General features: G+C 41.6%; 2 protein-coding genes across 4 annotated transcripts in view; one reads left to right on the top strand and one right to left on the bottom strand.

Annotated features, from left to right (window-relative positions):
* LOC104908873 (auxin-binding protein T85) overlaps positions 1-27,295 on the top strand; it is a 36,171-nt gene that overhangs the window by 7,079 nt on the left and 1,797 nt on the right. Inside the window, exons 2-5 of one of the 2 annotated variants that reach the window (XR_008970467.1) lie at positions 10,226-10,332; positions 15,038-15,241; positions 25,482-26,167; positions 26,295-26,362. Coding sequence is in view for 1 of the 2 variants with exons in the window: in XM_048633703.2 (XP_048489660.1) it covers positions 10,226-10,332; positions 15,038-15,241; positions 26,295-26,362 (379 nt within the window). In the remaining variant the exon portion in view is untranslated. The remainder of the gene's footprint in view (positions 1-10,225; positions 10,333-15,037; positions 15,242-25,481; positions 26,168-26,294; positions 26,363-27,295) is intronic. The other variant, XM_048633703.2, reaches the window with a different exon arrangement.
* On the bottom strand, positions 1,151-6,742 carry LOC125491638 (uncharacterized). 2 transcript variants are annotated; one of them, XR_008970466.1, is made up of 3 exons: positions 6,282-6,742; positions 1,455-1,585; positions 1,151-1,379 (listed from the first exon to the last, which is right to left on the bottom strand). XR_008970466.1 is itself a non-coding variant. In XM_048633700.2 (2 exons), the coding sequence occupies exon 1, from the start codon at positions 2,731-2,733 to the stop codon at positions 1,606-1,608; it is 1,128 nt and encodes a 375-aa protein (XP_048489657.2). In that variant the 5' UTR covers positions 2,734-2,866; the 3' UTR covers positions 1,246-1,379; positions 1,455-1,605. The 2 variants fall into 2 exon arrangements, 1 of the variants encoding a protein (XP_048489657.2); XM_048633700.2 differs by lacking the exon at positions 6,282-6,742 and having other exon boundaries at positions 1,246-1,379; positions 1,455-2,866.

The following is a 27,295-nucleotide window of genomic DNA, read 5'->3' as shown; positions in this document are numbered from 1 at the left end:
TGTTGTAATATTGCAAATAACGAAAAATATGCGACAAATGACGAGTTGCAAAATAGTAGTTGTATTCCAATTGATTAAAAGTTGTAAAATACAACCAAAAGTTTACAAAAGTGGTCGGAAAGCAAAAAGCTAAAAGGGCCGACAAGGCCAAAGCTAAGAAAATAAAAATCCTAAGGAAGCTAAGTAGAAGGACCAGTGGCAGGTGCTCGGCCGCAGGTTGCTCTGGTGGAGGTGGCTCGGTGCTCCGCATCTTCCTCTCCATCATCGAGTCAGAGTCGCTGTCCGAGCTCAGCTCTTCGGCATCCGGCCTTGATCTCAGCTGCCTCGGCATCGGCCAGCTCCTGGTAGCGAGACCAGACGAATTCCAGTCGGCCCGGGACAGGAATCAGCAAAGGCCACCTTAAGCCTACAAGCGCCTCGTCCTCGCCCATCTTATGGGAAGACTGGCCCACGTCGGCACAGAAATCGGTACAGTCATCCGACTTCTGCCAAACTTGGAACCACTCCTCCTGAGAGCGAGAAACGGCCGCTTGGGCTTCCTTCAGTTGAGCCTCGGTTGTTGAAAGTTTGAGCCGGACCTCCTCCAGATCTTTCTCGGCCTGAGCTTGCTTGGTCTCGGCCGTAGCTTTGGCGGACTCGGCGTTTTCCTTGGCAAGAGAGAGGTTGGTCCTTTCGATCTGCCAATCCTCCTTCTCTTGGTTCCAGGTCGCCTCGCCGTCCTCGATCTTTTGTTGGCCTCCTCCAAGCGCAGCTCGGCAATCCGTTTGGCCTCCTTGGCCTGGTACACTTCATCAAGTGCGACCGAGCCGCCTGCTTCAGGTCCGAGACCTCTTGCACCAGGGCGAGCCGGTCTTCGGCTACCTTGGTCATCCGGATGGAAAACTGCAGAACAATAAACAACAATTGGAAGCTGGCCAATAAAAAGCAAGTAAAAGGACGAAGAAACATTCACTTACGTCCATCCAAGAGCGGAAGAGCTCACTCGACTCATTCCTTGGGTTGACCCATTGATATGGTCCCGGTCCTTTGAGTACATAGGATCTCCAAGCATCGGAGATCCTCTTCTTCTTGTCCGTCTTGGACATTTGCGTAAACGGGACCGGTGCCTCGGATAAAGAGCGCTCGGTCGGAGAATGGTGAGAGGCCCCGGTTCGTACCCCGGACTCCGAACAGGCTCGAAGTCTGAAGGGTGGACCGAGACATGTGTCCCCCCACCTTCTGAATCGGGTCGAGGACTATTCACCTCGATGCAGGATCTTTTCTAGCCTTCTTGGCGGCAGCCTCCTGCTCGGCTCGGGCCTTCGCCAAAGCCTTTTCGTCATTTCAACCCTCTCCTCGGTGCGCTCCTTGCGCTTCCTCGGTTTGGGGTTGGAAGGATCCTGCAAAACACATTAAAGTTGGTGAGAAATTGCAAAACCTAAAGTAAACCGGGTCGGAAGTAAAAGGGTTCTCACTTTTGGCTTCGAAGGCTTGTTAATCTTGTTGGCCTTCATCTCGGCCCTGATCCGAGCCGCCTTCAGTGCAGCAGAGGTCAGTCGTTCTGCCATCTCTGGGTCGGTCTCTTTGAGAAAGGCGAGGGAAGCTTCTGCAAAAAGGAAAAAAGAGTTAGAACAAAATAACAAAGCAAGCATAAACATAAGTCAACCGGACCCCCTTTTTTGCCGAATTACCCTTGGGAAAGGCCGGACTCAAGCCGAAGGCCGCCAGGAAATGCTCGTTCTTGAACAGTTTGCAGCTCGGGAGCCAGTTCCCCGCTACAAACACCTCGCCGCCGTCGACTATCTTAGCCTCCAGCTGAAAGTAGATAGCAGCCACGGCTTCCTCGTCGGATAGCTCGGGCACCTTGAAATTCAGGCAGTGGTTTGGCTCGGCTGCCGGGGGCACGATGGGGATGCCCCATTCCCCACCGTAGTACACGAAAGCGAACCCTCGGCGGAACCCCTTCTGAGAAGTGGGGAGATCAAGGACTGTGCGATAGCCCCGCCGAGCCTGAAAGCACCACCAGCCCGGACCATGATCCCCGGCTGGCATTTCAAACAATTTGTACATATGCCGCCATAAAGTAAGGGTCGGCCTGACACCGATGATGTCACAGATCACTTGAACCGCTAAAATGCCGCCCCAAGAGTTTGGGGAAAGCTGACCCAAGCACAAGTTGTAGGCGTTCAAGAGGTCTTTCTCAAACTGGGTCAGCGGGAATCTAAGACCTAGTTCCATTGCCTTGTAATAAAATGCCGTGCATCCCGGCGGTGGTGATAGGATGGTATGGTTGGCATCGGGTCGGACAAGGATGTAGGGGTCCTTTATTTGAAATTTGGCCGCTTGGCCTCGGGCATCTTGTAGCAAAGCCTTTATTAAAGACGGAAGTGGAAACTTTGCTCCCGGTCCGCCCTTCGGATCAAGCTCCGGATATACGAGCCTCCCGGACGTCGAAGCTTCGCCTTCCTCTCCCGGCATAGCTATCCTAACTACACCATCAGAAAATATTTGTCTAAGTAACTCCTCGAAGAAGGATAGGCCAGGGACACCTCCCAGGGTAGGGGGATGGTACCCTCGGCCTCCTCCTCCTCGGCTTGCGAAGGAGTACTGGGAGGGAAAGCGCCTCAGGCACGCCGAGGGATCCGGGCAACTTATTAAAGTTGACACCAAAACCATTCCCATACCCCTCACTTCCTCGGCTAAATTATAAGGAGGTGAGGGAGGGGGTGTCACTGACTCGGACGAGCTCCCCATTATTTATCAACAGAAGGGGGTCGGCCGATTTTATTAAAAGCAAGAGAAGAAAAACTTAGCGAAAAACAAAACAAGTGCGTACCTGGTCGGACGAAGAAGATGGGGCTCGACTTAGAGAGAGAAAATGCTCTAAAGTAGAGAGAGAAGAGCAGAAACTCAAATTTAGAGAGAGAGAGAGAATTGTAAAAGTGACAAAAATCTCTCCCCTCTCTCCTACTTATAGGCAAATCCTCGGTCCCCGTGCTCCACGTCACCTCTTGGACCGGGCCTTGTGTCTTCAACACCTTAATGGGCCTCCCAACTGCCCAAAACTGTTCAAAAGGCACAACCCCTCGGAATATCAATTGTCACAAAAGTCATGAATAACCGGAAGTTGAATCGCCACCATGTTTTCAAGCACCCCAATAATCCACCGTTGCCACGTGGCATTTGGGTTCCCAAGAAACTATTAAGTTCACCAGCTCAATATTGCCAGTTCATCAGCTCAAGGTTACCCACTCGGTCACCTCAGCCAGTGGTCCAAAACCTTGGCACGGCTCGGCCCTTGGAGGCACTCCTCCTTGGTTGAGTAAGTCTCCTAAGTCCCAGATTGACTTAGCGAGAGCAGGCACCGCCTCGGACAAGCATGGGGCTCATTGGCCCTCATTCGAGCCGCGTCCACCTAGCTCAGCCCTTGGAGGCACTCCTCCTTGGTTGAGTAAGTCTCCTAAGTCCCAGATTGACTTAGCGAGAGCAGGCACCGCCTCGGACAAGCATGGGGCTCATTGGCCCCTCATCCGAGCCGCGTCCACCTAGCTCAGCCCTTGGAGGCACTCCTCCTTGGTTGAGTAAGTCTCCTAAGTCCCAGATTGACTTAGCGAGAGCAGGCACCGCCTCGGACAAGCATGGGGCTCATTGGCCCCTCATCCGAGCCGCGTCCACCTAGCTCAGCCCTTGGAGGCACTCCTCCTTGGTTGAGTAAGTCTCCTAAGTCCCAGATTGACTTAGCGAGAGCAGGCACCGCCTCGGACAAGCATTGGGCTCATTGGCCCCTCATCCGAGCCGCGTCCACCTAGCTCAGCCCTTGGAGGCACTCCTCCTTGGTTGAGTAAGTCTCCTAAGTCCCAGATTGACTTAGCGAGAGCAGGCACCGCCTCGGACAAGCATGGGGCTCATTGGCCCCTCATCCGAGCCGCGTCCACCTAGCTCAGCCCTTGGAGGCACTCCTCCTTGGTTGAGTAAGTCTCCTAAGTCCCAGATTGACTTAGCGAGAGCAGGCACCGCCTCGGACAAGCATGGGGCTCATTGGCCCCTCATCCGAGCCGCGTCCACCTAGCTCGGCCCTTGGAGGCACTCCTCCTTGGTTGAGTAAGTCTCCTAAGTCCCAGATTGACTTAGCGAGAGCAGGCACCGGCTCGGACAAGCATGGGGCTCATTGGCCCCTCGTCCGAGCCGCGTCCAACCGGCTCGGATAACCATGGGGCTCATTGGTCCCTAGGCCGAGCCGTTCACTAAACTCACCCCTCCTAAGGGAGACCGGGTCGGCACTCAAGCCACCCTTCTCCTCGAGTAGACCGGGTCGGCACTCAAGCCACCCCTCTCCTTGAGGAGACCGGGTCGGCACTCAAGCCACCCCTCTCCTAAGGGAGACCGGGTCGGCACTGAGGCCACCCCTCTCCTTGAGGAGACCGGGTCGGCACTAAGGCCACCCCTCTCCTTGAGGAGACCGGGTCGGCACTCAAGCCACCCTTCTCCTCGAGTAGATCGGGTCGGCACTCAAGCCACCCCTCTCCTTGAGGAGACCGGGTCGGCACTCAAGCCACCCCTCTCCTTGAGGAGACCGGGTCGGCACTAAGGCCACCCCTCTCCTTGAGGAGACCGGGTCGGCACTCAAGTCACCCCTCTCCTAAGGGAGACCGGGTCGGCACTGAGGCCATCCCTCTCCTATAGGAGATCGGGTCGGCACTCAAGCCACCCTTCTCCTCGAGGAGACCGGGTCGGCACTGAGGCCACCCCTCTCCTTGAGGAGACCGGGTCGGCACTGAGGCCACCCCTCTCCTTGAGGAGACCGGGTCGGCACTCTAGCCACCCCTCCTCCTTGAGGAGATCGGGTCGGCACGTGCCCTCCTTTCCTGCCTGAGAAGCAGGGCCACCTGGGTTCCAAACTGTCTAGGTTCCGCCACGAACTGGAAATATTTCAGCAAGGCCTCGATATTTCCCATTCCTGGCGTGGGGCTAATTGTTTGGGCTTATTTCCTGGTTTAAGCTTACCAAGGATAATCCAGCCCAATAAAGGCCTTAGAGCTTCCAGTGGGCCCCACCTGTGATGGTGCATTCCAGCTGTCAATGCCCCTAGCTGGCCTACAGTTGGGAAATCCCCAGCACTATAAATACTCAACCCCCTCATCAATGAGAAGGTATTGAATTCTTACCTAACAAACCAGAGCATCTCTCTCTAGACCTTATCTCTCTAAAGCTTGATCACTGACTTGAGCGTCGGAGAGGCGATCCCGGAACAACCCCCGGGGTAGTCTAACCGTTACTTTTGCAGGATTCCGGCGTACGGACTTTGGACTCAGGACATTCGAATCTGACCCGGTACTCCCTAAGCAAAGGAATCATAACCCTTAATTTCTAGACAGAAACAACAATTTTGATAGTGAATAGCAATCCAAGCTCTTCTTTTCGTTTGCGCGTGTGAAGCACTTTATGAAGCCTCCCGGAATTTAATTGATTTATTTATTCCTTTTCTACATGCAGAAGAAGAAAACTTACATTTAGAGGACAATCAACACAAAGTTTCTTTACCCCTTTTTACCTTTCACAAGAAATTGGCTGAACTAAGGAAAAAAAATATAGCATTGAAATCTATTTTTATTGACCAATTAGAATTTCCACCTAGGATCTACAATTGCGAATTGAATGTGTAAAGTGAACAACTCAGGAAAATTGAGGGGGATTAGGAAAAAGTTGACTGAAGCGAGAGGAGGCATTGGAGCTTGATAGCATAAACCAGGTCTTGCATGTTTGACAGCGGTTGGGATTTAATTGAGTTCGTTAGTTGAAGGGGAAATGAATTTGGAAAGAGTAGCATGTCAAGTCAAGTACTTGCTGGATTGACCTAACCCGAAGTAGCTGTATTGCATAGGGGGGTCATTCTTTGAACGCTCATCTCCTGTGTCACTTCATTCCGTTCACAGAAATTTCCTTTTAGAGCACCTTATCAGGCTTCGTTTTTCCTTTATTTGGCTTCTCACAACTCACAACAAAGTTTATAGGAAAATGGAAAAATTTAAATGGAATAGAGAGGATAGGTGGGAGAAGAGAAAGAGCAAGGCATGCAAGGATGCAAGGAATTGAGAGGAAAATGTGAAATTGCTTCCTTTAAGTAGGAGGTAGAACTACTTATCAACTATTGGAAAATTATTCAACCCTTTGACAAACCAAACAGAGGAAAACGAAACCACTTTTCCATGAAAATGGTCTTCTCCCAACCAACACTCTCTTATGAAGCTAGTGATAGGGTTCGCAATTGTAAATGCAATATAATATAAGGAACTAGATCTTACCTTCTAGGCTTCCGTTGAAGTTCACTCGGGAGGTTCCATAGGTTATAGATCAAGGCTCTAAGGATTCAACCAAGTTGAGGTATTCTGGTAGCAATATATATCTGGCTGAAACTATTGTTGGATTATTCTTCAGTCACCTTACATGTCAATTCACAGGGGATAGTTCTTCCATCAATATCAAGATATTAACAAGCCCCCATTGTAAAAGCTACGAACTTCTAATTTTCTATGTAGAACAGATCTTGAATCATAAAGGATTGTTGTTTAAGATCTTGAATCATAAATATCTATCTTTATATACATTATTATGTATTTAAGTAGAGGATTGAGGTAGTGTTGTATTGAGCCAATCTTATACTATCTATGCAATGAGTGTGTTGAAACATACATCCTTTCTTTTGTGACGAATAAAATTGGTATGGCCATAATGTTAATGGGGACAGAAGCAAGGACTAAGAAGTTCTGGATCAAATGAATTTTTGGCTACAATGTCAAGCAACTGTGCATTATGATAATACTTCCTTCATTTTTTTAGCCGTAGCATATCGACTTTTGACACTACTCACATATTCCACTTTGACCTTCACAATTTTCACCAATCAATAGGAATAGTAAATAATCGGAATTTCTAGTTATTAAACAATAAAATAAGAGAACCTTAATAATTGCAAATTGTTTATCAATCTCGAGATATCTCTTTTCTTTGAGGCAAATTCATAATTGGAAGGGGGCCTTCTTCGCCTTAGTTAGATTAGTCTCGTCATATAGTTTCATAATATCAGCTTGTCATGGATGGTGAGGAAGATGGTGAAGATTAGGGATCGATGGACGCAAACTGAAGGGATGGCGGCAGGTGATGCTGTGATGCAGAATGATAAACTTCCTATTAAGAGTAAGCAAAGGTAGATAGGAAATGCGTGAAAGCATATTGGGAGAATATGATTCGTGCTAATAATGCGAGGCTACGTGCTAACTTCATATTTGATGCGAAATGGAAAGGCCTTATTAGTCCAAAGATGTCCGTAGGTCTCTTTAATCTATGGATATGGTTAATCTTGTGGATTAAGAAGGGAATTAAGGGCTTAAATGGTGGAATTCAACCAAATGATATATCTTTAAGAGCAATGATCTCTAAAGGTTGCATAAAGGAGAGTAGAATTGAAGATGCAAAACAAGATCAAGATCAAGATCAAGAAGTTCTTCTAAGTACAAGTTCGAGTGTTCAAGGGAAGCTTTCATGGTCCTTGGATTACTTCGAGCATTTCCGTTTTGCATCAAGTTCAAGCAACTAATTACTTGGATTAATCCTCCAAGTGGAAGAGATGAATTAGCTACAAAGGATTATTAAGTATATATTAATGTTATACACCCCTAAATAGCATTAATGTATCTTAATTTAACTCTTAAACAAGCTTAGAAGTGAAGTTGATTCATCCAGTTTTTTGTCAGCAAAACTGTCTAAAGTAATGCATACTTTTAGGGACGAAAATGGATATATTTTTGGGATCCTTTTGTTGCCCATAATAGAAGACATATATGAGGAGGTGCCTACCAAAAATCAGCCAATTAGGAGCTTTCCTTCATGAGGAGGAAAGGTTGCAAGTAGACGCCGCCATCACCGCCATTCTGGCGCTGCAGCAGCGTGTTGATAATAAGATGTGGGCAGCCACTTTTCTTGGTCCAATGAAGACGTTCCTTAGTGTTTTGGAAAGCTTAGAATGTCTACTTTCATGTTCAACCAGCCTTGGAAACAGTAAAGGTCGGCTAGTAGCTGGAAAGGTGCAAACAAGATAACGTGGTAGTTTTTGGATAGTTTTTAGTAACTTGTACTTTTAGCATAGCTCCTCTTATTATTTTAAGCTGTATTTTTGGCAACTTGCTGCCAACATGTCCTTTTGTAACCTATATAAGTTTCAAGTTCAGAAACTTATGGGAACATAGTTGAATGATCAAAAAACGAAACCGTTGTTTCACCTAAGTCAAAAACTGTTTCAGTTTTTACTTTCTTTGAAAGATTATTCTAGGGACCTTAGTTGGGACTAGTTAATCACCTTGATTAGGAGGTTTTGAGAGCTAATCTCTTAACCAATTAATCACCCTTAGTTTAGACTTGTGAGCTAATCCTCTTCTAAACTAAGTTTACCTCGAGTTTGAGTTTTAAGAGCAAATCTTTCAACTTGAATTCACATCACTTAGTTAAGGTTGAGAGTGGAGATTCACTTCCTTAGCTAAAACCGAATTAGAAGCTTAAAGAGGAGTCTTTTAGTTTGTAATTCATTCTATTCTAAACACCATTCTTCATTGAGTTAAACAATTCTTTTAGTTTTAAGAGGTTTTCTTTCGACTAAGAGTCTATATCCATTGTTCTTTCGTTTTCCGCTGCATTGTGTTATTGAGTCTTCTAAACACACACATGAGAGGAGTCCGATTTCACATCAATATTATGGCTATGATTGTGGAATGGATTGACTACAAGGATAGAATGCTCAAATTTGGAGTGTGCTGTCACTATGCGTGATAATGAGATGGAAAAATCAAATCATCTGGAATTTAATGGTTAGGCTATTAACATAGAATAGAGGACTAGAGCGAGGATACTACCTGCTTGAAGAGGGCATGTAAGGCTATGTTCTAGGAGCAGCAAGCTCAAATATTTGTTTGGCTCAATCAGTCTTTGCCAGGCTATAGCAACTAAAGTTGAGAATTGCTTTGAGGAGGTTAAGTGGGAGGGCTAGTATGTTTTGTAGGTTGTTTGTTGCGTACAAAGGGAAATGAGTATGCTATGATGTGATCTGTCAGGGTTGCATATGGTGCATCTTTCCCATTAGAAACTCTTCCTTGAAGGTGGGCTATGGGTAAGGACTTGTTCTCCCCAGCTTATTTTCAGTTCGGTTGAGTTGCAATCACTTCAGTTCAATTCAGTTCAGTCATTTAATTCTCTGATAATAAAACAATGATACTTATTATTATTATTATTATTATTATTATTATTATTATTACTATTACTATTATAAATATTAATATCATGATTACAAATTTACAATTATTATTATTATTACTTCTATTACTATTGCTTTTAATATTATTTTTGTTAATAATAATAATAATATTATTATTATTATTTTAATATTGCTAATTATTATTTTGCTAATACTTTTTTTCTATATGATTCGGCTAATTATATTGCAATGATAATTCAAGCCTAAGAAGTATACATTTCAATAATATTTGTCATTGTTCAAAGTACAAACTTTTTAATAGATGACAACACTAATACTATTAATAATAACAACAATAATATTTGTCATTGCTGAAATGAAAAAAAAATACACGTTTTGATAGTTGAATTACTAGGCAAAATATTAATACTATCGAACATTAACTAGTTTTCATAGTCGATTAGTTCTTCGTCTTCTTCTTGTCCAAAAATTTGCGCCATTACATCGGGATTATTGTGCATTGACTCCCATTGTTGTCGGCATGTGTGACTTAAAGTGTGATGTTTTGAAATATCTTTTAGTAGCAACAACAAGAAAGCCTTAGTCCCAAAATGGTTTGGGGTCGGCTAACATGAATCGTCACAAGAAATCATTTCCGTGATAGAAGAAAAAATAAATGTAAAAGTGAAGTTTAAATAGAGAAAAATGAGCGAGTAAAAGCAAGAAGATGAAATCCTTTTATAGCTCTAGATTAAAGAATTTATTGGTTGTCCATTGATTCCAATCTATGCTAGTATCTTATTCTTGAATGCTTTAATTCCTTTTTAACTTCTTGAGAAAAGAGATCTTTTAGTTTATTTTTTCTTTTGATATTTAGATTAAACTATTTTCTAGGGCGGAAAAATGCACCTTAGGAAAATGTTGTACAAGTGAAGGAGTGATGTTCCTGGGCAAGAATATATGTTGTATAGAAAAGGATTTGATTTTAGCTTGCTACCGATGCAGGATTTCCACTTGTGAGGAATATAAATGAGCTTCCACAAAGTAACTATGGTAGAGAAGGCCTCTCTCACATTACCCTTGCCGGGTCTCTCCTCCACGGAATGAAAGAGGCAAGTATATGGCTACAACTATATATTTCATTCATTACTTATTTTTATTTTTCATAGTAGCTAGTGCCTTGCAAATTTCAGCAACCTCATAGTAGAAATCATATACTTTTCCACAAAGTTGTGTTGATAATTTGGAATCCTCAGGTGCTGTTTTTTCATCAATCAGTCGGCAAATTTTGTGTGTAAATATTTTCAATTTTTTTTTATTGTAAAACGTGGACAAATATTGCTGTGAAGGTGAATTGGTCATTCCTATGTGTTGATACTTTGAGAGGTTATGTCCTTGTTATGTTCCTTTGGCTTCTAGGGACCTCTTTTTTCTTATAATCCTGGAATTTCTGATTATATAACAAACTTTACTGCCAGATAATTTCACTTTGATAGAATTCTTTTCTCTTCCCCTTACCTTGTTTCTCTTTTCTTCTTTTATTTGAAGATAGGGCACACTTTGTCCACTTCAATCACCAGAAACCCATAAGACCACCACATTTGCTCACCACTCACCACTCACTACTCACTACTCACTACTCACCACTCACCACTCACCACTCACAACCAGATAACCCTACCACTTTGAAAACCAATTTTTACCAAGAGAATTGATATAGTTTAGCATAAACTACCCAAAAGGTGGTTTTCGTTCAACTTTAGCCTATAACATAATTTTTGCTGGTGTAATTATTCCTTGACCGTCCAATCCAACCACTAAAGGTGAAGTTTGACGCTTAAATCTTATGGTGCCTTCGCGGTGGCTTGAATTGCTCGTGGTGGCTGGTGGTGAGGCTCGGGTGCTCTTGTGGTGACCGTGGGTAGGGATTTGGTTGTGTGATGAGTTAACAAAAGTGGGGGATGGGGAACCAAGGTTGATAAAGAGAGACTTAATGGAGATTTGGGGTTGGAGAGGTTTTTATTAGCTCAACCAAAAACAAGTTTAGGGGTTTTTGTGTAGTTTTCAAATCCCTTTCCCTTTATCAATTCATTTCCTTTCCTTTTCCTTTTTAACTTCTTATAGTGCTTTGATTAGAACATTGCACCTTTAGATGCCCCGATCCTACTTATGGGTTTTTCTTTTCTTGTAAGTCTTTGCTGGCTAGTTTTTTTTTTTTTTTTAAATTTTGTTGGGATCTTGGTGGGCTTGACTTAGTTTGGTTGTAATCTGATTTTTAAATATATTGATAATGAACAAGTATGTCCTCTATGCAGTTGCAATGCTCAAAGAGTATAGTTTAAATTCTTTCAAATTTGTATAAGCAATTGATTTGATTCGAGATGTGATGTTTTCTAATGATATGGTTCAAGGAGTTTGTGGTTAAAAGTTACTTCTTGTGGTTGGTTAGGAATATTGGAAGCTTTTAGAAGTTACTTTATTGAGGATCATAATTATGAAAGGCCATGACTTTCTTGAAATCTCAAAAACAACTAGAGTTGTCTAATAACCAAGTAATTTAAATGATGAAATTGAAATAGTTTTGTTTAGTAATATTACAATTGAGCAAAAACCCTAAATAAAAGAAAAGGAAGAAAGACATAAACTTTTGGCCTCTGTGCTTACTTTTTCTCTCTTCCCTTTTCTTTTTGCCTTAGCTCTATCTCAAGGAAGAAAGTTGTGCATGCAGTTGGATGTTGCTAACACGGAATTTTAATGGATGAATGAGACGGTTCATGGTTAACTCGACGTTTAGAAAATTCATACACAGGGGTTGTTTAGTTCACTATTTTTGGGCTCCAAAAACAAAATCAATTACTGAATTCCTTTTTTATTGTTTGGTTCAACCTCTCATCATTCCATTATCATTACTTGATGGTTATGGTCTTTTGGATTCCCCCTTTGTGTTACCTTTCCCTCCCCCTCCTCTTCAAGTACAAAATCCATTACTTGGTGGTAATGATGACCATTCATTTCCATTTCTTGGATTGAACCAAACACTCAATAAAGGAAAGTATCTTTGTTATTATTCCCCTCCTCTATTTATATCATTCCATTACCATTCCATATCTTGAACCAAACAACCCCTAATTGATATCTAACCTCAAGTTTGTATTGTCCAAGTTTAAGGAGTAATCTTTCAACATTATATGACCACACCATGGTTTCAAACAAGGTCGCATCGTATCGTATTGTATTGCCCGAGTCGTTGAGATTTTTAGATCTACCTAATGGATACTACCCACATCGTAAAGGTGTAAGAGAAACGCATTTTAGGTTTTATCCCTTGATATCTCATGGTCTGAGCCGATATTTGGCGGTACAACAACCGCATCATCCCTGTTTGCGCATCACCATGACCGTTATTACGATCGTGACCCAAGATGCATTTTCGAACTATGGACCACACCTATTATATGATTGATTGTTGTATATGTGGTGAAGGAATAATTACTTAAAACATGTGTGCCCCATCCTATTATTAGTGTAAATAGACAACAACTTATATACATTACCCAACTCGAAAGCCCATGTCACGTTCTGGTCCTTTCATTGGTGTGTGCATAGTGTTTTTTGAGTTGCAGTGTGACGGACGTAACAAGGAAAGGAACGTTCTAACATGGCGAGTCATGGTTATGCAGCGGACGATGCGGAGTTGAGTATATGATTGCTGTCACGGTGTTATGTAATGACATTTCATGGAACAGCATGTTCAAAGTCCGTTACATGATGGACCGGCCGAGTTTTTGATTCCATGCTCTATCCACAACCACACTCTAAAGTGAAACAACCAATTATATTGGATAAAGGAGGCTTTGAAGAACCACTGTCTTTTGTATTCTTTCTTTCATATGTTCAGCGTTATCACTGTTTGCCTTTCCTCAATGTCACTTTGTTTCGTCTCCGTCTCTGCAAGAACATTGCTGCTTTCATTGAAGCTCTTTCCTGTGTTACATCTTTCTAAATCAAGGTTGTGGCTTGTGGGGGATGCCATTCAATAATATTTTGAAAGTTCTGTACACAGAAGATCCATGCTTAGTACAATTGGATGGTGGGTTAGCATTTCCACCAACTGGTAGTGGTGGAGAATGGTGAATTGGTGAAGGATGGAGATCACCATCTCTGCCTAGTGCCTATGTCTTTTTACTTGCTTGGATGCTGTTAATGATGATTTATGAAGCTTCTTCTGGACATGTAGTTCTATGTGTAAATCAAGGATTTCAGGTTTCTTCTATTGGTTTTAAGGTGTAGTTGACTTGCCTTCTTCAGTTGATATATCTTTAGAAGGAACTAATGTTCTATTATTTTCTTTATTGTTTCAAAAATTTCATAGTTTTTGGAGCTGAATTTGGTGGGAAACGGGGGTTTTAAGGATAATATTGTTATTTGTTTCCTTTCAATTATTTTCCTTAAGCTATTTGATGTTATTGATTTTCTCCGAACACAAATCAGCTATTATTCGAAAAGTGTGCAGCCTAAGCAAACAGGCACGTGAAGATGTCTTGCGGCCTTGAGTGTAGCCACAATGCATACAATTGTGACTTAGCTTTTTGTAAATATCTGAAGAATTTATGTTGGGATATAGCCACAAATTAATGGGGGATAACAAAGCTGCTTTAGTTTAGCTTCTCCCTTTCATTCACGTAATAGATATCCATCTATCGGAAATAATAGTGGCTGACTTTTTGGGATGTTTGGGAGAAAGTCGCTCTTTTTAGAGTATTAGGCTATTCTTGAAAATTATCAGAATGCGTGTAGAAATAGTATCTCTTCACAATTCTAGAATTGGAAAATGACTGCATTGGTACTATTATTATGCTTTTCGGCAAATTCATATGAGACACCCGGACTATTATTTACAGACTGAAGAAATGTATATGAAGACACGCGTGCACTTGCGGGCGCGCATACACGCGAGGTGGAGATGATATCTAGGAATACATATTTTCTTATAAAATGCTGTACCTGCACAAAATTTGTGTTGGATTGCAATTGTTCTGTCTCTGGTTATTTGCTCCGTCACTTCTTTTCAGACTTTGTTTCCCTTTTCTATCTTTGTAAATATGCTGCTTTTGATTTCTCTTGCATGGCTGATTAGAATTCCTTTTTTGCTGTAATATAGTGCTAAATCAAATTTTATTGAGATACATTGAAAACAAATTAAAAGCAGGAGCTACATTAATTATGTGACTTGAAAATCTAGAATTATACAGATTTGTGCCCAAAAATGACTGCAACCTGTTCTCATTGTAGGATGCAATAATAAGATCGACCCTTAACAAAACGCACTGGCAGTGGGCATGAATATGATGTAGGAATTCAGTTTTATTTTTCTTTTGATTATAGCATAAAAGCATATACTCTTTGAATGCGGTGATCTGAATCAACCCCTTTTAAAGGGAATGAGGGCCTGTTCTGGTCAACTTAGTTTTCCTTAATTTATCTTACTTTCCCTGAGCTTTACTGAAAATTTTCTGAACTTCTTGAACTTCTCTTAATTTTTCTGAATATTCTGAACTTATCCTAATTTTCTGAAATTTGCTTAACTCATGAACTTTTCTTAATTTTTTTCAGAAAATAAGTTGAACAAAATAGACCCTTACAACGTTATAGAAAGCAAGAGCTTACCTTATCTAGACAATATCAAGAGATCACCTCAGAATTTGAATCGTCGTGGTTGTGGCTCTAAGATCCCTGTAGTATATATTTGGTGAAAACACATGCAGTTCATGGTCCATGTTATGGCTTTAATTTTGCATATTTTTGTAATTTTGGCAGATTGAGGTGTGGCTTCAAACCTTTTCTCCTGGATCACGCACACCAATTCACAGGCACTCATGCGAAGAGGTTTTTATTGTTTTGAAGGGTAATGGTACACTTCATCTTGCTTCAGACGTACATGGAAGATATCCTGGCCACCCTAAAGTGTTTCCCATCTTTGCAAACAGCACCTTCATTATCCCTGTTAATGATGTTCACCAGGTAATCTAATTTGTGCCTATGTGATGCAAATATCTAAATTGTTTTAGAACATATTGGAAGTATATACATATATTTTTAGAGATCTGAGATCCTAGTCTATAGTAATTGTTTTACTTTAGTTACCAAAAAATGAATGAAAATAATGTTTGATGCTTCGTTAGGAGTTGTAGAAGTTCACTCTATGCCACTAAATGGACATCAGAGTGCATGTTGGAAGCCGACATAAGTAATTGTCGAATAGAAGGGTGGTGCTAGATGTGGGGTTTATTGAGTGACATTTGGCTGCTTAAGGAGTTGTTTTAATTGCTTTGAACTCCACAATGCCTAGGTGCGCTATGTTTTTGAACTTAGATGAGCTTGTTGTCCTCTTTTAAAGAAGACATACTCCACCAGTGAACTATGTAACGGGAAACTACAAGGGCATTTCCTCACCTTGAAATAATAGTGAGAAAGACTTCTACAATAGCTTCAAACCGTAAATCTCTGTAATCCAGCATTGCATGTGGTAATTGAGAATGTATTAAATATTTTATCAGGACTTTTTCACATGAAGCATGACCTTTTACATGAGAGTACAAGCTAAACATGCAAATAATTTTCACACTGTTGCAATTTTTTGAACAAACTATAAAACATGTTTATGTAGTACTACCTCCGTTTCCTAAAGATCTTCCTTGTTACTGTTCCTACAAATACCAAGGAGGATCCACTTGTGTGGGGTGTGGGGTGGGTAAAGTAGGAGAGAGAAAGGGTTAAGATAAATAAACAAATAAAAAGGGTTAAAGTAGGAGAGAGAAAGGGAGATAAATTAAATTAATAATGTAATGGTGGACCATATGATAGGGACATGAGAGGGTAAAAAGGGAAAAAAAATTCCAAATAAGGAATAAAGTAAAAGAGGGAAGATATTTTGGAAACGCACTTAAACGGAAAGAGGGAAGATCTTTAGGAAACGGAGGGAGTATCTAGTATCTAGTAATAGATGATCGAATCATTTTTTGTCCAATGTCAGAATTCTGGATTAGTTAGGCAACTCTTCTTTTTTCCACAATTACAACCTTTGATCCCTTGCAGCATTTTATTCGTCATGGATAAGATCTATGGTGTGGCTTTTTAGTTGGTTTGATCCTAAATGTGCACTGTTTTGCTGGTTTCTCAGGTTCTAGTGCTGTTATTTCTGCTGTCTTATTTGGGTTATTTTGTGATTGAAGTATTGAACCATTTCAAGTGGAAGTGTATTTAACTATCGAAGATCGCAATATTAGGAGTTTTCATAGATTATTTCGATAGGGATATCTAATTTCTTACTGAACTGGGGAACTTGTGGTTTATGCTCACTATCGCCAAAAATATAGCTTATGGACACTAAGAATTGTGGTCTGGAATATTAAGTTTGTCATCTCAAGGGGAACATGTATTAGACCCATGATATAAAATCTCGCATGCGGTCATGGAATTTTGCGGGCACTGTTGATTGTCTACGTAAGTCGCAGCCTATCTAGTGTAGGGGCGTTAACGAGCCGAACCGAGATCGAACATACTTAGGCTCGGCTCAAAAACAGTTCAAGTCAAGCTCAGCTCGAGCTCGACGAGCCTCAAATATTTGAGCTCGGCTCGAGCTTAAGAGGACAAAGTCCAAGCTTGGCTCAAGGCTCGGCTCGAAACTTAATTTTAAAAAAGTGGGTTTTGGCCCAATTGTATACGTTCAAGTCGATAATTAAAGCTACACTTAGGTGGTAGGCCCAACCATATAGGCCAAAGTATGCCTAAGAAAGTAGGGGAGCTTGTTCACTCACCTATCATATGCTTTTATAACTTGGTTTTTCTCTTAGCATTGCTAAGATTTCAATGTGGGATTCCTTGGTTTGTTAAAGAAAAACAAACTCATCTACCCATGCTTTTATAACTGGTTTTTCTCTTACCATTGCTAAGATTTCGATGTGGGACTCCATGTTTTGTTAAATATAAACTAACTCACTCTACATATGCTTTTATAACTTGATATCCCTCCTAGCATTACTAAAATGTCAATGTGGGACTTTAAGTTTTGTATGAAAAACAAATTCTAGCGAGAAAAATAAAAGAAAAAAGAAGAAAGCAACATAATTGTAATTCTTAGTTGCCAATGTGGGACTTTAGTGATCCTAGATATATACTATTTAAGGTACAAGTTCGATTAATTTTTTTTTAATATAGTAATTTAAAATTGATCAAACCTTTTTGTGAGCTTTCTAGTGGAACTCTATTAGGCTCGGGCTCGGCTCATGAAGGTCTCGAGCTGATCTCAAACTCGAATCGAGCCCTTTCGAGTCCTTAGTTTTAAAAAGCGCGCATTGTGCGTGCGTAGGTGAGGGGCGAGTCCAGGCGTGAGGAAAATCGCATCCGAAGACCTAGGCGAAGCGACCTACGATAGGCGCAAGGAGGTGCGTGCCTCCGGAGAGCCGCTAGGCAGTTCACCTTGGACGCTTATTGGGAAAACACGAGATAGAAAGAGCAGATTTGAGTTTAGAACTAGAAATCATCAATTTTCCTGTAAATTACAACTTACTCATGCTTTAGTGTTAAATTCGAGCAAGATCGAGCATTTAATTGCATAAAATTGCTTAAAGTTGAATCCTAAAACGAAAATCCCCAATTTTATGAAACCCTACTTCTCAGGATTTGGTAAAAGTTGACAATTGAAGGTCAATCTTCATGACAGTGACTGCCGACCAGACTGCCCCATGGTTACTGGTGGTATAAATTTCCGGTAGCCGTCGCCGTAAAGCAGTTTGGTAGATCTGCCGGCTATCTTCGCTTCGAACTTTTCGTTAGTGTTCCTTGATCCAACTGCAGTGAGCATGGGCAGTTAATTACTTTATTGTGAGTTTTACCCCACTAAAAAAAATGAGGAATAGTGACTTCACGTGTTCTCTTTTTCTCTCTTTCTATTTTTCTTTTTTTTTTTTTTTTCTGTTTTCTTCTTTTTTTCTTGTCTTTCTCTTCTTTTTTCTTCAAATCTCTTCTGTTCTGTTCTGTGCTCACTTTTGCTGCACTTTTTATTTTCTTGACAAACCTCACTTCTGATCCTGTTCTTGTTGGCATTGTTCAGAATTTTTTTATTGACAGTAGTGGTATATTTTAAAATAGCTAATTTTACAATCAGCAGGTATATTTTTTTAATTACAGCAGCTAATACTTTGTTAATTATTATGTATTGACTGTAAAATATGCTTTATAATATCTTTTTTAAGGTTTCTCACCAAAGGTGCGCCTCGCCTTCGCCTTGCGCCTCCCTTCGCCTTGCTCTTTGCGCCTTGGTGCGCCTCGCGGCTTTTAAAACTAAGCTAGAGCTGAGCTTTGACCGCGCCGAACCCGAATAGTTTGCTAGCCACACTGGCGCATTAACACCCCTAATCCAGTGTATGCTTTAAGGCCTTTGTAACGTTGTTGTCATCGAGATTCAATACCAAGGTCAGACCTCTCTGTTATGGACAAAAGTCTTAGACTAAAGGTTTAGCTATAAATTATGATGAAAAGTTAATAGGGAGATACATTTGCTAGCTAAAAAATACAGTGGTATTGAGAGGCTAGAGTTTGTGAGCATACAAGTATATCGGTTTGTTTGTTTTATGTTTTATATCATTTTATGTTAATTTTTTCCCTGGCCCCTGTGATGATCTGACTTCCTGCAACACAAGCTCACCACAACAATGGGGTAATAACAGCAAGATTGAGGCAGAAGGAAGGGTAGTTTGATTGATCAGCAAAACAAAAAGTTACAACTGAGTATTCGAGAGACTCAGGTTTCTCCCACTACAATGAACTTACTCGAAATTTTCATGTCTCTCTCTTACCTTCTGCCCCCTTTTATTCTTACTCCCCACTCACCTCTTGTAACCAGCTCTGAGATCAGTAACCAATCACAGCATTCTATTACAAACTATTTCTCTCTCCACAATATTCCTTTTCTTGTTACGCCTAGAATAAGTGTACTTGACAGGTGGCTTATCTTGGTGCGTCACAATACCCCGCCCCAGAAAACTCACCTTGTCCTCAAGGTGGAAGGAAGGGAATCGGGCACCGATGGACTCCACATCCTCCCAGGTAGCTTCAAAGGGGGGGAGGTGCTGCCATTTGAGTAAAGCATCAATGCGAACAGTGTCTCCATCCTGCACCATGCGGATGTCCAGTAGCTCCTCAGGTTCCACCATCATTTCCATTTCGGAAGACAACTGAGAGGGTATTTTTTCCCCAACTGGTAGATCCCCAATGGCCTGCTTCAATTGTGACACATGGAATACCGGGTGGATCTTGCTTTCCGCTGGTAACTTCAGTTTATAAGCCACGGCTTCCACCTTTTGTAATACCACAAATGGCCCATAGAACCTGGCAGCAAGTTTTCCATAAGGGCGTTCCAGTATAGCATCTCGCACCTTGAGCAAGTCTTCCAATGAATCAACCGGATCTCTGCCAAGACGAAGTAAGTGTGGAGGATCCCTCCCATAAAGAACTTTGAATGGAGTCATTTTAGTGGACATGTGAGGAGAAGTGTTATGGGAAAACTCAGCCCAAGGAAGCCACTTTTCCCAAGATTTGGGGTGCCCCGCCACAAAGCACGCAAGCACGTCTCCAAACTCTTGTTCACGATTTTAGTTTGTCCATTGGTTTGCAGATGGTAAGCCGTACTACGTTTGAGGGTAGTGCCTTGCAAGCGGAACAATTCGCGCCAAAACAAACTCAAGAAAATCTTATCTCTGTCGGACACAATGGAAGCCGGGAATCCGTGTAAGCGCACCACTTCTTTAATAAATATCTCCGCAACAGATAAAACAGTAAACGGATGACGTAGTCCAATGAAATGAGCGTAACCCACACTTCTGTACATAGCGTGCCATGTTGCCCCTCATCCCCACCCAATACCAATCAGCTGCCACTCTCTGATACGTCTTCAAGTCACCCGAGTGTCCGCCCTACAGGGGAATCATGGTACTCACGAAGAAGGTGTGGGATGAATGAGGATGTTTTAGGGATGACATAACGGCATTTATACAGGAGTTTGTTGTCCACCATATAGAAACCTATGTGCTCCTTCACCTCAGAAAGAAGTTCCTCCTTAATACGGCATAGTCAGTCATCCTTACTAATTTCTTCCTCCAAGTCCTGCCAGTTCACACCCAGTGATTAAGGCCCCAAAGGCCCAAGTCCATTTCCCCTGTGCTCTTTCTCGAAAGTGCATCGGTCACCCGGTTAGAAGCTCCCGGTTTAAGTTGGATCTCAAAATCAAATCCAATCAATTTGCTCACCCACCTCTGGAAATCAGCTCCAAGTTCCCTTTGTTGGGAAATAAAACGCAAACTTTGTTGGTCGGTGCGGATCACAAAGTGCCTCCCCAACAAGTAATGTTTCCACTTTTGCACCGCCAAACAAATGGCCATTAATTCTTTCGTAAATAGATGTTAGTTGAGAACGAGGGCCAAGTATCTTACTGAAAAAGGCTATTGTGCCACCCTCTTGCATTAACACCTCCCCAACTCCCTAACCCGAAGCGTCTGTTTGACCACAAAGAGTTTGTGAAAGTTTGGCATAGCCAACACTGGAGGCTTTGTCATGTTTGCCTTAAGTTTTTCAAAAGCAGTCGTGGCCATGGGGGACCACCCAAAGTTGTCCTTGCGCAATTGTTCAGTCAAGGGATGCGCAATGAGAGCATAATTGGCAATGAACTTGCGGTAATACCCTGTAAGACCCAGAAAACCTCGTAATTCCCGGATATTCTTAGGTTCCACCCATTTTATCATGGCCTTAACTTTGTCCATGTCTACTGCCATACCGCTACTTGAGATGATATGTCGAAGGTAAGCCACTTTCCAGAACTCACACTTTTTAATATTTGCAAACAAAGTATGTTGTGCTAAGGTTGCTAAGACCACTCTCAGATGTTGTTCATGTTCTGCTTCTGTTTTGCTATACACCAAAATATCATAAAAAAAACTAATATGAATTTGCGTAGGAAAGGACAAAACACATCGTTCATGAGGGACTGGAAATTGGCTGGAGCATTGGTTAGCCCAAATGGCATCACCAAGAACTCGTAATTACCCTCGCGAGTCCTAAAAGCGGTTTTGTGAGTATCCTCAGGTCGAACCAAAATCTGATGGTAACCCGCTTTTAGATCGAGCTTTGAGAAGATACGAGAGCCATGGAGCTCATCTAGGAGTTCATCAATCACAGGTATCGGGTATTTGTCTGGAACCGTCTCTTTGTTGAGAGCCCTATAATCTACACAAAAATGCCATGACCCGTCTTTTTTCTTCACTAGTAACATCGGGCTCAAAAAAGGACCGCTCGACGGCATAATAATCTTAGCTGCCAACATCTCCTTAATCAACTTTTCAATTTCATCCTTTTGGAATTGAGGATAGTGGTAAGGAGCACACTGACCGGATTCGTTCCTTCCTTAAGCACTATAACATGCTCATGTCCACGGGTAGGTGGCAAACCTGTGGGGGGGTGCAAAAACCGCAGCAAACTCCTTTAATATATCCCCCAACACACCCCGTCGCTCTTGTGTTTCATTCAGAATGTCCTCTGTTCTCTCCTGTACTTGATTTATTTCCAACCATAAACCACCACCCTCCTTTTGTAAAGTGCAGATCATAGCTTGTAATGAGACTCTAGACCGAGCCAAAGTGGGATCTCCCACGAGAGACACTGATATATATATATATATATATATATATATATATATATATATATATATATATATATATATATATATATATATATATACTCAATTTCAAACTCCATCACCTGCGTTTTCCAATTCATCACCACGCTACCCAGCTTCTTAAGCCATTGCACCCCTAGTATTAAGTCCGAATTTCCCAATTCCAAAGGAAAAAAATCGTCAACCACTATTATTTCTCCATCGAGTTCCAAACACACGTGTTGACAAATACCCTTTCCCCTCATGGCTTCATCATTGCCTAAAGAAACACCAAAGCTACTGGATTCTATTATTGTAATACCCAATTTCTCCACCGTAACAAGAGAAATAAAGTTATGAGTTACCCCGGGATCAATCATCACAATCACTTCTCTATCTCCAATTTTTCCGAATAATTTCATCGTTTTAGGGCTAGACAAACCAATAACTAAGTTAAGAGATACCTCATTTCTTCCGTGGGAGACGCCTGCGATTCACTGCCGCCAAACTCAAACTCCTCGTCATCTTCTTCGTTGAGTAAAATCACGCTCAACTCCTTCCTTTTGCAGCGATGGCTCACTACCCATTTGTCGTCGCAGTTAAAACAAAGCCCCTTTGCCTTTTTCTCCTGAAATTCCTTGTCATTCAGCCTTTTTACTTCACCAAAACGCTGAGGAGAGCTTTGGATGGATTTAGAAGTTGCAAGTGAGGCCTGTGACTCTGTAGCCCAACTCTTAGTCTGCCTGTGACCCATAAATGGGTGTAGCAGACCCCATTCCCTTGCTATAGGAAGAGTATGGGCCTGATTTATAAGAGCCCATGGAACTCTTCTTTTCACTCAGTCCCTATACCCGAATTTTTTCCTCGGCCCGACGCCATGTCCATTGCTTGTTCCAACGTGGCAGGGTTAAGAAAACGCAGTTCTGCCTTAACATCTTCTTTAAGGCCGTTGATGAATTTCCCCATTAGAATGCTCTTTAAAACACGATCGAGCGGCGCTGCCATCTCGATAAATTTGCGCCGGTATTCCACTCATACAAAGATCCACTGTGCTCCGGTCGAAATTGTCTAAGGAGAAACAACTTCACAACCTAATCGGCTGCTTCTTGTTCTGCTTCTTGTTCTCCTACTGCCACCACCAAAGAGCGTCTCCCCCCATCGCCACCACCGCTGCGTCCAACATCTCATTCTCCTTCAACCCATAAAACTTATAATAACGCTCAGCTCGAAGGATCCACTCGCCTGGATCAGATTCGTCGAAAATAGGCATCTCCAGCTTTTTATAACGCCAATTTCCACCTCCAGGCCCATTACCTCGGTGAGGACCATCGCCAGAATTTCCCACAAATCCTCCGTTACCACCACATTCACCCACACCCCTGACTCCTTCATCTCCCATAGAAAACGTTGCTGCGTCATTCTCACCCAGTCTGTTTACACCGTTGGTCGTACCAGAGGGTTTTGTGATCCTTGGAGATTCACCACCGCAACCCTAATTTCCTCTTGAAACTTCACCAGTTGGTTGACATCCATCTCCTGATTTCCCCTAGATCGGCCAACATGCCTTTTCAACCGATTCGCTAGGGCTTCCATGTCTTCTCCGATCTTCTTCGAGACCTCCGATTGTCCTTCTAACAATTGATCCGTTAACTTTTGTCGGAAAGAAGAGATCGATGCTGTGATAGCCTTCTCCACCACCTTGTCCGCTTTCTCCGATATGGACTCATCATTGTTAGCGAGTCTGTCTTCCAACTACTCTAACCTTTGTGTGGTGTTTTGGGGTGCCATGATCGTGCTCTGATACCAAGTGTGATGATCTGACTTCCTGCAACACAAGCTCACCACAACAATGGGGAAATAACAGCAAGATTGAGGCAGAAGGAAGGGTAGTTTGATTGATCAGCAAAACAAAAAGTTACAACTGAGTATTCAAGAGACTTAGGACTCTCCCACTACAATGAACTTACTCCAAAATTTTCATGCCTCTCTCTTACCTTCTGCCCCCTTTTATTCTTACTCCCTACTCACCTCTTATAACCAACTCTGACATCAGTTTCCAATCACAGCATTCTATTACAAACTATTTCTCTCTCCCCACAATATTCCTTTTCTTGTTACGCCTAGAATAAGTGTACTTGACAGGTGGCTTATCTTGGTGCGTCACAGCCCCTCTCAATGGAAGTGGGTTTGGAAGTCTACTTTTGCATAATTCAACTCTTTTGTTGGTTTTAAGCTAAGGACCTGTTCCAGTTCGCTGTTCTGGTATGGTGTGGGGATTAACCCTTTGAGTGTCCTCTTCTCTGTCATTCTAGGATCACCTCTTTTATGGGTGTTGTGAGAAGTTTGCGTTGTAATGAAAATTCAATGCATATATGTAATGTTTCTCTCTTTAGGTGTTATTCTCCATAAAGGTGAAAAGAGAATCAACTTTTAGGCTAATGGAACTGTTTGATCATTGAGGAAGAGCCAGTTATATGGTATTGCCCTATTTTTCTTTGCTCCAGAGCGGAACTTGCTTGTACAACTTGAGCCAAGTGTTGGTGTGGAGAGCCGGCCCTATGGTAGATAAGATTATGCATAATGACTTGTAAGGAAATAAGGGTGATATTTTGTCTTATCTTTCTGCTAGATAGGGAACACCCTCTTCTCTTTTTTCCCCAATCCATTATTACTTTGGAAAAAAGACAAGGCTGCTAAAAATGTTGAGGTATTGCTGAAGAAAGAATTCTAAAATTTCAGTTTTTTTTCCTTTCCTTTCTTTTTTTGTTATTTTGAGAAGGGAGGGAGGAGTGTGGAAGGGGTTAGGTGGAGTGTTGCAAATTGCATCTGTAATGTCCTACGCACATACGTATGTATTAACAAGCCTTATTGCTCATTTAAGTAGAAGATTGCAAATATGGAAATGTATAGATGAAAACAACCATTGCATATATGAGTATCATGTTAATATACCTTTTTTTGCTTTAACTTTTTATGAGGAAGTAAGGTGGGAGGCGCTTTCTGGTTAAGTCTATAACTTGAGTGAGCAATTGTGCTTTCTGAAGAGGGTTGAGAACTTAAGATAAAGGGGAGGGCGAATCTTCCTCTGATATTTCGATTGGGAATTGCTGCTGAGGAATAGGACAGTTTGGTCTACGGACTAATTAGCACTCATTGGATGGGGATTTAAGCTTTACTTAATTCCGTTATAGTACTTTTTGAAGACTCGTCCTGTTGAAAAGGTCAAGTCAAACACTTCTCTAGTTCTTTTATGAGGCTTTTCATTGATTAAGACCACTTTCAAGTTGTTGAGGCTATCTGCTCTGGACTTTGCCATCATTTATTGAAATTTCATAGCATTGTAAGTAGGATGTGAATGGTAGTTTTTTACAGCAGGTTTACCAGTGGAGTTTGTTATTAATTATTTTTGTGAAGAAAGAAAGAGAAAGTGTCACAGTTTGACATTATGACCATATCTGTTTAGATGATGTGGTATTGTCATAACATTTGAAGTTTGTGCTTCATGCCTTGTTTCCATTGCATTCTTTCTTATTTAAGAACGGGTTATTGGTATAGCCAAGTTTGGACCTGACAACCGGACCAATCGGGTCGGATTTGGACGGATCAATTCAGATCGGACTGTTTTCGGATCAAGTTATATTCGGACCGGATCGGACCATTTCGGATCGGACTGAATTTCGAATTATGTTTCGGATCATCATCGGATTGGGATGCTTTTGGATTGGACGGTTCTACATCAGGATGGTGGATTGTCTCATCTTTATTATGTATGGAGTTGTTACTCCTTTAGTGTGATGGTTTGTTTGACTATGAGCTTTTGTTATGTATATATGGATCTGCCCCTCTTCGTGCTTTCTAAAGGTATACATAACTAATTTGCATAGTCAAAACTTGTGCCAAAGAGTACTTGTGATAGTCATTTTTTTTTTTAAACGAGTCAATTTCGGGTTCTTCGGATCAAAGCCTAATGGAAGCCAATAATTTCTGATTGCTTCGGGATTGAGTTACCTTTGGATCGGATTTATTTCGGATCGACAAGATTATATCAGATCATTTTGGATTTCGGATGAGTTTCCGATCAAGATGATTTCGGACCGAATTCGGACCAGACCTGATCGTTTCGGATTCGGACCGTCTGGTTCGGACCCAGATCAGACCACGGATCGGATATTTCGGACCTAGATCAGATCACGGATTGGATATTTCGGACCGGATATTCGGGTCAGGACTAACTTTGCCAGGTCTAGCCAAGTTCTTTTTTGTTTTGTTTTTCCCTTCAGTAAACAACAGTATGCATGATTTTCTAAGTCTTCGTCTCCTTGATAATAAACAATTGTTTATGTCCCTTACTTTTGTTTTGGTGCGCAGGTCTGGAATACTGATAACAATGCAGATCTGCAAATAGTGGTTATTGTTTCACGTCCTCCAGTGAAAGTGTAACTTTCTTTACTCTGAAAGTCGATTTAATTCGTTTTCTTTATATTCTCCCATGTTTTTTTAGCATGCTCTAAAGTACATAAATGCATACTAAAAGGTGGCCTTTATTTGATTTATTTTGAGCATGTCGTTTGACTTGTGAGATACTTCCATTTAAGGAAATGGTGAGAAAGTTCATCCCTTCTCTGGGCCATATCTTATGTGGATTACATGGGAAATAGTAACAGTGCTGACTTAAGGTCAATAGGCCTCTTAGTATCTGTTGCACTTCATCCCTCTAACCGCCTTTACTGTTATGATTTGTCACTTTCCCATGAGCATGAATATCATCATCATATACAATTATCGAAATAGCATTCCATGTCTTTGTAATAAATATGTTGGGATTTTTTTTTGATGATAATCTTTTGACACCAATATATTCCAGTGTCACATCAAATCGGCAACAACTTGTGAGAAGTTGTTAAAGGAACATCGTGGTGCTTTGTGTGATGACTGGTGCTTCGAGCACCAAATTAGGACAAATGACTAATGATCATAATTATTAGAGCTCATCATACTGAGTTGATGAGAATTTAGGTAATAGATAATGGAAATTCAAGCTCTGTTGACAGAGAAAGAGGGGCTTTATAACTATATCAACATCTGCACTAAAATATTGGAGGAACCTAAATTTTATGAGTGGTTATCTTGCATTAAAATTGCTGAATTGGAGATTATTTTGGAAGTTCTGGAAAAGGTATGTGTTGAGAAATTTTTTAAGGTGGAGAGTATCCTAACAGAAATCCTGCCTCCTATCCTCAACCAGCATGCCACCAAATTTGCCTTCCCTTCCCATCACCGTTAGTTCAGTACCTCCAAGTACCTTCTTGCACAAATCATCAACATTGTAAGTCACCATATCCAACAGAACCAGAGCTGTCTAAAATCAA

The sequence above is a fragment of the Beta vulgaris genome, chromosome 7, assembly GCF_026745355.1.
Source record: "Beta vulgaris subsp. vulgaris cultivar EL10 chromosome 7, EL10.2, whole genome shotgun sequence".
Classification (NCBI taxonomy): domain Eukaryota; kingdom Viridiplantae; phylum Streptophyta; class Magnoliopsida; order Caryophyllales; family Amaranthaceae; genus Beta; species Beta vulgaris.
This window is presented reverse-complemented; position numbering and strand designations above follow the sequence as displayed.

Bases quoted from the DNA above. Each gene is read 5' to 3' on its own strand.
- LOC125491638 (XM_048633700.2), bottom strand. From the start codon at position 2,733: ATGGGGAGCTCGTCCGAGTCAGTGACACCCCCTCCCTCACCTCCTTAT.